The sequence below is a fragment of the Salvia hispanica genome, chromosome 2 (assembly GCF_029641045.1).
Source record: "Salvia hispanica isolate PSC_SH4W2 chromosome 2, Shi_PSC_v1, whole genome shotgun sequence".
Lineage (NCBI taxonomy): Eukaryota > Viridiplantae > Streptophyta > Magnoliopsida > Lamiales > Lamiaceae > Salvia > Salvia hispanica.
The window spans coordinates 12180755-12190612 of NC_142693.1; the positions used below are offsets into that span (position 1 = coordinate 12180755).

Here is a 9858-nt window from a genome sequence, read left to right on the forward strand (position 1 = left end):
AAAATTATAAATATAAATTGATACTCCGTATTAGATATTATTTGATTATAATAATATATTTGAACCTATGTTTTATAAACAAAGGAGAATAGTTTGACAAATGGTTTAAAAATTAAATTAATATCAAGAATATTTATAATGTAAATATATAAACTAAAAAGTTAATGAAAAGTACGTAAAGATCCATTCTCAATAAAATATTAGTGATCTTAATTACTTTTAATTGGAAATATCTTACTCCCTCCATTCCATAGTAATGGATGCATTTTTTTCAACATGGAGATTTAAAAAATTGTGTTAGGGGAGTTAAGTAAAGGGAGAGTAAAATGAAAAATGAAAAAGGTAGAGAACTGAAGAGAGAATAAAATAAGAGAGAGTAAAGTAGATGTGGAAAAATGTGTTGACTTTTACTAAAAAGAGAAATGACTCTATTTTTATGGAACGTACCAAAATGGCAAAATAACTCTATTACTATGGAACAGAAGGAGTACTTTTTTTTATTCCACTTCCACCTCCTTATGTATATTGAATCACCTATTAAAACAAATATACTATAACTAAGGTCACGTTTGTTTGACGAAAAAATAAAGTCGATAGAAAAAATTATTTTTAAATAATTGAATTCTAGGAATAAGATTTCTAACAACTTTCTTTTTCCGTGATTGGAAATTGTCAAACTAGAAAAAATAATATTCAGAAAAAATTGGAAATCAGAATATATCTTGAAAACTTGTACTACTCTCCTTATAAATATTCTAATTATAAAAATAACCGTAATATCTGACTCCAAGATTATAGCATTTAATTAAAAACCACTTATTATTTGTAAAAATATGAATGAGATACAACAACTAGGCCTGCTTATTCGGCCGATTCTGGTTCTAACCGGATCGATTGACCGGTTAATCGGTTTTAAATTTTTATAAATCCTAGAACCAGAACTGGAACCGGTTCCAGTTTGGAACCATCCGATTAAGAACCGGTCGATTCCGGTTCCGAACCGGAGCCGATAATTTTAATCAGAATTTATTTATAATGTTAAATAGTTTTAATATTAAAAACATAATAATTCAACATCTAGAAATATAAGAAATAATACCTAAAAATTCAAACAAATGCAAAAAAAATAAAAACCAACAATACAATAATATTCATATATGGATAAGAGTGATGCCAAATGTAGTAGGTCGGACTAGTTTATGTTACCAAATTTTTAATACAAAAATAAGAATTCTAAACTTTAGCAATTTTTTAAAAAAATGAGTTTTAAAATTGAATTCCATTTTCTTTTCTTTTGGCTAAACAAATATTTAATGGAATTTCCAATACTAATTGATCTTGTTGTGACTTTTTGATTTATAACGTAACAATTAATAAATTATTCACAAACAGGTTAAAATTGTATGTTAATGAATTGTTATATAAAGTTGTTATAAAGTTAAATTTCTATCATATAAAATGATATTGTATTTGTATAAGTTCTTTTGGAAATTAAAAACAAACTTCAATTAAATTAGATTTATTAGTATATTAAATTATAAAAAAATAAAATTGAATTATAATCCGGTTCCCGGTTAGGAACCGGTTAATTCCGGTTCGGAACCAGAACCGATTTTATTTAAAAAGTTGGAACCAATACCGGAACCGGAATCGGATTTTTTGATTTCGGTTCCTTAATTAACCGGCCGATTCCGGTTAACGAGAACTGGATAACTGTTTAAGTACCCCTAGATACAACCATTCAATAAGAGATAATATAAGACTATAATAGTATTTCCTGATTAGTAGTACATTTATAAATGAATCACTCTCTCATCGTTCCTTATTAAAATATTCAACTACTTCATTTTTCTACTTCCTTCACCTAACCATCCCTCTTAAAATTCCGTGTCACTAAAAAATGTGGATATCTTGAATCGAATGGAGGGATAGTAAATAAAATTAAAATATTGCAAACAATAACAAAAATGGATTGAACAAGAATTGTGATTACATAAGAATGTATTATATCATTTCCCATTATATATATTTATGTATATACTTAGTACACATATTAATAATTAATGTATATTTTATAAAATTATTAATTTATACTCCCTTCGTCCCGCTTAAGATGACACGCTTGCCTTTTTTGTTTGTCCCAACTAAGATGACACATTTCCTTTTTTGGTAACTTTATCTCTCCAATTAATACACTCAACCACTTTTTCTCACTCCTATTAAAATATTCATCTTTCTTTATCTCTCTACTTTAATACTTACCCCCACCTTCCCTCTCTCCAATTAAACACTTTAACCAATAACTCCTAAGACCCCGTGCCGGCTAAACAATGTGTCATCTCAGCCGGGACGGAGGGAGTATTTTTTAAAGTAATTGATAACATCAAAATATGATAGGGTACTTATCATATGAAACTTGTAAAATTAATATAATTTTAAACAATTAAATGTGATGCAGTAATTATTATTATTATTATTATTATTATTATTATTATTTTTGCTATTTTCGTAGACTTTATTGTAGTGTCATAACATTATTTTAAAATTATCATCAATTTCAAATATTAACTTTGTATTTCACTTTATATCATTAAATTTACACTGATTTATCATATACAGTATTATTAATATTACTACTTATTTAATTATTAGTGCAAAATGTGACACTACACTTTAGACCTGTACATTAAAAGGATTTAAATATTTAATGATAATATTATGTTAGTACAATATTTCAGACCTGTATATTAAAAGGATTTAAATATTTAATGATAATATTATGTTAGTACAATATTTCCTTAATATTGTTAACTTTTTTTAAATAAAAATCCGTAAAATAAGAAAAGAAATACTCTCTCTGTCTATTGAAGATGACCCACTTTACTTTTTGGTTTGTTCCAATCAAGATGACTCATTACTTAAAATGAAAACATTTTTATCTCTACTTTATTCTATCTCTCTTACTTTAGTCTCTCCTCTTCACACACAATATATAACCGGATAAAATCCTGTGCCACCCAAGGAAGGGGTCATCTTCCTTAGGACGAAGAGAACAGTAATAAGTATAAAGCGTTCTACATTTAATAGAAGGATAAGGAAGTTGGATGTATTAAGGGAAGAGGTAGAATAGTCATCGAAATTTTGATACTTTTAATGTGCATTAAATGGCTTAGTTTTCTAAATAAAAATTTGATTATGACAAGTTATAACGTGACTATTTAGCATCATTCTATTGAAAATACAGGTCTATATTTGTTACTCCCTCCGTCTCGGAGTATTAGACTCACTTCTTTTGGGCACATGATTTAAGGAATTGATATTTAAATAGTTAAAGTGGAGAGAGTAAAGTATGAGAAAGGAAAAAAGTAGGAAAGATAAGAGAGAAAAAAGTAGGTGAAGAATAAAATAAGATAGATGCTTTTTGCTAAAAAAAGGAAATGAGTCTAATATGTTGGGACATCCCAAAAAGAAAAGTTGGTCTAATACTTTTAGACGGAAGGAGTAAAATACAGGCCTATTTTTTGTATGGAAAATTGTGTAGTGTCGGTATATGTAGGCTATTAGTATAATAATTGTTTTTCATTTTCCAAAGCCTGCAATGTATCTTTTCCTTTATATTTTCTCTCTCACTCCCCGTTCTTCTTCAAAGATTCACACCTAAAATTCTGCTGAACATCTCTCTACATAAAATAAAAAAGTGTCACTGCCTCTCTTCCACAATTTCTACTTGCCTGATTCTTTTAACAATAAATTTCTTTGTATTTTATTCACCTATGTCAAACAATATTGGAAGAATTTGCTAAAAGGTTGAGTTGAGAAAAACAATTGGGATGTGAAATTCAAAATCAAAGCTCGTAAACTCAAAATTTGAAGAGAAAAATACGGGTATAAGTCCGGTGGAGGGCAACGAAATTCCAGATTTGGGTAAATTGAATCGTGCGTAGTTAAAGAATAACTCAGAGCAGTTTTTGGATTTTGTAGAAAGAATGGGGAATTGTCGTTTCAGCAGAAATAATGCCGGAGAAAGATTATGAAGACGAGTTCCTGAATTAAAAAGAAATCAAAAGGAATGGGAGCTTGTTCTCAGTCAATTCTTATTCTCATCAAATATGGCAAATAATCAAAATTACGGAGATTACAAAAGTAAGTGTATTTTTGCGATGCAAAAGAATTGAATAGGGAGTAGACGCTGCCAAATCAAAGTTCAATATTCTTGGACAACTTATGAATTGTTTTGAGAAGAGGAATTGCAGAATTTTTGGATGTCCTGGCAGCACAATTTCTGCTATTCGTCGAAGATAGAAAAGGATCGGTAGAGAAGAAGATTGGAAAAAAATATTATCAGAAAAAAAAAATCTGACATGGAAAGAGCTCTCACAACAATCTCTCAAATTTATTGCTCAGAATAGAGGAGCAACGTCGTTGCTGTGTGAATTTGGAACTGGGAGAATGTGGCAAAGAGAGGAATTGAGAATAGAGAATTGCATGAAGAATTAAGGGAGAGGGAAAAAATACGCAAGAGAAATTGAAAGCAGTCAGTCACACATTACATGCAGCAGGTTGCATGTCAGGGCGACGTCAGCATGGAGTGTTAATTTGACGAGAATGCCCTTTTAGATCCTGAGGGTGTTATCGTACAAAAATTCTTGGTTTGTGATGGTATAATTTGTTAGACCTATATGATCGTATTTATTTTTGTTAGGGGTCACTGGTGTTAGAAATCCAAAAGTTAAGGACCTTTCATATAATTTACTCTTATATATAAATACAAAAACTTTAAATATTTCTATTTTTTCTTTTAAAACTTACATTCTGAATACATATACCTTACAAAATTTCTATTTTTTTTCTTAGGAAAATAAACTTATGTGGCAAATTGAAAAGCTGATTTTCCACAAACTTTGGGCTTTCTCTTTAATTAATTTATGGCTTATTTTACTTTTTCCTCTCATTCATTCTGTCATCACATTGCATTCCTATTGAGTATTGAGCCTCCTCCAGCGGCGGATCCAAACTTTTTGGATTGGGGGTGCGAATTTTATGTAAAATACTCTTTTCGTCCCATAATAGATGGCACACGTGAGTAATGGTTCGGGATTTTAGGGGACGTTATTTTATGTGTTAAGAGGGAGAAAATAATATATTTATATTAATATTAGAGAGAATTTTTTTTAAAAAAAGGAAACGTGACATTTTTATGGCACAAACTAAAAAGAAAAGTATGACATCTATTATGGAACAGAGAGAGTGTAACATAGTAAAAATAAAATAATATTTAAAATAACATCTTACAATAATCTTCCATTTTAAAGTCATTTTACAACATAATTAAACTTAGAGATTGTATCCCATAACAAACAGTTAATATAACCATAAAGAATAAAAAGTGTAACTAATTGAATTTCACCTAAATTATACTAAGTACTACTCCCTCCGTCCTGTTTACTCCCTCCGTCCTGTTTAGCTCCCTCCGTCCTGTTTACTCCCTCCGTCCTGTTTAGCTGAGAAAAGGCCATAATGCAACGATAGGGAATCGAACTCAGCTGTATACCCTATGCGAAAGTGCTTCATCAGCCACTGGAGCACTTGACACTTTAGTAACTTCAATACAAATAATACAATAAGAATACATTATTTTGGGGGTACAGATGTACCCCCAAAATAATGTATTAGCTGCATACCCACTTGCCTCCTCAATCTAAGAAATACTACTCCCTCCGTCCTATATAATTTTACACAGTTTGACTTGGCACGGGTTTTAAGAAATGTAATAAAAAGTGAGTTGAGAAAGTTGGTGGGAGGTGGGTCCTACTTTTAAAGTATTGGTTTTATAATAAAATGTGAGTAGGAATGAGTTAGTGGAATATGGAGTCCACTACTAAAAATGGTAAAAATGAAATGGGTAAAATTATGTGGGACGGAGGGAGTACTATATAATATCGAAAAAGGAAATTATGAAACAGAACATTAATTTAGAAAAGTCTAAAATTTATGTATTTGAATTTTTTTTAAAAAAATAAGGAAAAATATAGAAAGTCTATATATACGAATAAATATTGCTCCTATATTTTAATATCTAGTTTCAAAAATTTCTAAAATTTAAATAAATGATTCGAAAATTCAATAATTACATAATTAATTGTGTGACCCATTCTAATTAAGCTATGCAGTGTGAGCATATTTAATTAGCTGCTAAATCCCTATTAAAAATTAGAATTCGTTAGACTTCAATACTGTAACAATTGTAGGTTAATTGAAGACCATCATGCATCATAGCCCAGGTGCTTAATTTATTACTCCATAAAATTATAACTAGCTCACAGTCGGCAAATTCCCCACTTATTAATTAGAAATTTTACAAATTAAAATATACGCTCTTTTTACAATCACTCTTTCTTTCGAATTTGAAGATTTATAATTCTCGTACACCCTCCGTTCCACATAGAAGAATCATTTCATTTCCTGTATTTATTTTGAAAAAATGGCACTTTCTATGTGTTATAATAGTAGAGTCATTTTTTAATTTTAGATGTTTCATAATAGTAGAATTATTTCCTTTTTAGTATAAAAAATAACACATTCGTCGCTCTTTCTTTTCTATCTCTATTACTTTATTATCTTTATCATCTCCCCTATTATATCATCTTTTTATTTATTACATTAAACGTCTTTTTCTTAACTTCTGTGCCAAAAAAATTGCATCCACTATTATGGAACGGATGGAGTAATAAATAGTTAAAGTAAGTAAATAAAGTAAGAGAAAAAATAATGTAGAGAAGACTCTTATCTACACTATTATCTTTTTTACTTTACTTTTTCTCCACTTTAATTATTCCCTCCGTCTTCCATTTAAAGAGCCCTTTTATCATTTTGATTTTTCCACGATTTAAAGAACCATTTACTTTATTCCACTTTTAGTTTGCAAACCCCACATTCCACCAACTTTTTACACTCGCATTCCACTCACTTTCTCCTTTTACTTTTTTTCAAAAAGTCAAATAATTTTTTAAAACACGTGCCGAATCAAAAGGGCTCTTTAAATCGTAGACGGAAGGAGTATTTATTATCATTTTTTTAAAACGAGTGCAAAAAATGAAATGGGTGTAGTATTACATAAAAGAGGACATACTAAACCAAACCCTTATACCCTAAGATATCAAAGGACCGATTCCATAATTCCCTAGATAGTATAATTAATATCCTATGATATAATTAGGCCGAACTGTACTAAAATTGCAAAAGTACTTAACATTATCCACTTATTTAAGGTTCACCAGAATCAAAAACCACTTAAAACAAAATTTGAAGATTCAAACAAAAATGGCTTTAATTTGGATGGCAACCATCACATTTCTCTTCCTCCTTCATCAATGGCGGAACCTCTCAAACAAGAAGAAGCTTCCTCTCCCTCCCGGCCCGAAAGGCCTTCCAATCATCGGCCATTTCCACTTACTAGGCAAGAATCCTCACCAAGATCTATACCATTTAGCCCGCAAACATGGCCCAATCATGTATACCCGCTTCGGGTTCTCTCCAACCATCTTCGTCTCCTCTCCTTCCGCAGCGAAGCTCTTTCTACAAACCTACGACCACATCTTCGCGAACCGGGCCCACCACGAGTTCTCCTACCTCGTCCACTATGAGCAGCGGAACATTATCTCCGGGCGATACGGGCCGTACTGGCGAAACATGCGCAAGCTCTGCACAGTCCAGCTCCTGAGCGGCATCAAAATCCGGCAGTTTGAGCCCATGAGGAAGGCGGAGATTGGGAGCATGGTGGATTCGCTTAGGGAGGCAGCTGCATCGCGTGAAGAGGTTGATCTGAGCGCTATTATCATGTCTGTCAATGGTGGCATGACATGCCTGATGGTTTTCGGGAGGAAGTTTGAGGAGACGGATTTGGACGACAGAGGGTTTAAGTGGCTGATGTCGGAAGCGATGGCCGAGGCGGCGGCTTTCAATCTCTGTGAATATTACCCGTATCTGAGGTGGCTGGATCCTCAGGGGTCGGTGCGGCGGATGAAGAAGCTGAGCATGATTTTTGACAGGTTTCTTGAGAAGATTATCGACGAACATGCTGAGAAGAAAGAGAGGAGTCATGATTTCGTCGATACGCTCATGGCCATTCATGACTCGGGCGAGGCTGGATTCGAGTTTGACCGTCGCCATGTCAAGGCTGTGCTACTGGTATTGTTATATTAATATTCATTTCAATTTTATTTGTTTACGTGGGATTGTTGTTCAGTTGTCATGTTTACTTTAATGTCCATTCTTTTTTTTTTATGCTTTAATAATCCTAAACAAATCTCTTTGTGGCTAATCATATATTCATCTTGTCTAACGAACCATGGCATGCACAGGATATGCTGCTAGCTGGGATGGACACTTCGGCAGGAGCGATGGAATGGGCCATGGCTGAACTAATTAAGCATCCAAAAGCAATGAAAAAACTTAAGAAGGAACTAGAAGAAGTTGTAGGGCTAAATCAAAGAGTGGATGAATCCCATCTCCCCAGCCTCAAATACCTTGATTGTGTCATTAAGGAATCTATGAGGTTACACCCAATTGCCCCCCTCCTTCCCCACGAGGCCATGGAGGACTGTGAGGTGGACGGCTACCACATACCCAACAAATCTCGAGTTCTTGTGAACGTGTGGGCCATTGGGAGAGATCCTGATGCCTGGGAAGACCCCGAAAGATTTGACCCGAAGAGATTTCTGAGAAGCAACGTGGATCTCCGAGGTCGAGATTTTCAGCTCATACCCTTCGGGTCGGGCAGAAGGGGGTGCCCTGGTTTGCAAATGGGGCTAACCGTTGTTAGTTTGATGGTGGCGCAATTGGTACACTGCTTTGATTGGGAGCTTACTGATGGAACTGCGCCACAGGATTTGGACATGTCTAGTCATTTTGCTCTAATCATGTCTAGGGCTAACCATCTCAAGGTTATTCCCACTTATAAGTTGAGCATTTGAGCATTGGTTTCATGGCTTTGCATATTAGTTATGCGCTTAAATAAGTACCTACTCCCTCCGTCCCAGATAATTTGGGACACTTTGACCCGACACGGGTTTTAAGAAATCTAATGGAAAGTGAGTTGAAAAAGTTGGTGGGATGTGGGTCATATTTTTAAAGTATTAGTTTTATAATAAAATGTGAGTAAGAATGAGTTAGTGGAATTTGGGGTCCACTACCAAAAATGGTAAAAGTGAAGTGGGACAAATTATGTGGGACGGACCGAAATAGAATACTGGGACGAATTATCCGGGACAGAGGGAGTATGTCCCAATAAAAAAATATTTTCTAAAATAGAAATAACATCATCTCTACTTTTTCATCCATTTTGCTTTACTCTCTCTTTATTAACTCGTATAACAACACTGCATAAAATCATATGTCGGAAACCAAATGTTTCATATTTATTGGGACGCCAGGAGTATGAAGTTGATGTAAATTACTACCTCTAGTCCCCATTAGATGTCTCATATTTTCCCTTTTGGATTGTCCTCAATAAATGTCTCATTTCACTTTTATTACTTTTAGAAAATGAACCCCACATTCCAATAACGCATCCTACTCACAAATATTTTTAATTAATATATAAAAGTAAGGTCCACATTCCACTAATTTTTTCAACTCAGTTTTCTTATAAAGTCAATAAATTTCTTAAAACTCGTACTGGTCAAATTTGGGACATTTTATGTGGACAGAAGGGAGTATTTGTATATGTATAAATTATTGACAAAATTATTAAAGTTGAAATTGAAATTTTATATTCCCTCTGTCCCTTAAATTTTGGCATAGTTTGACCGGACATGAGTTTTAAGAAATGTAATGGAAAATTAGTTGAAAAAGTAGTAG

The 9858-nt window shown here is 32.9% G+C and overlaps 1 protein-coding gene across 1 annotated transcript; it reads left to right on the plus strand.

Annotated features, from left to right (window-relative positions):
- Positions 1-7314: 7314 nt before the first annotated feature.
- On the plus strand, positions 7315-9530 carry LOC125202740 (cytochrome P450 71AU50-like). Its single transcript, XM_048101185.2, has 2 exons — positions 7315-8187; positions 8361-9530. The coding sequence occupies exons 1-2, from the start codon at positions 7321-7323 to the stop codon at positions 8970-8972; spliced, it is 1479 nt and encodes a 492-aa protein (XP_047957142.1). The 5' UTR covers positions 7315-7320; the 3' UTR covers positions 8973-9530.
- The last annotated feature ends 328 nt before the right edge of the window (positions 9531-9858 follow it).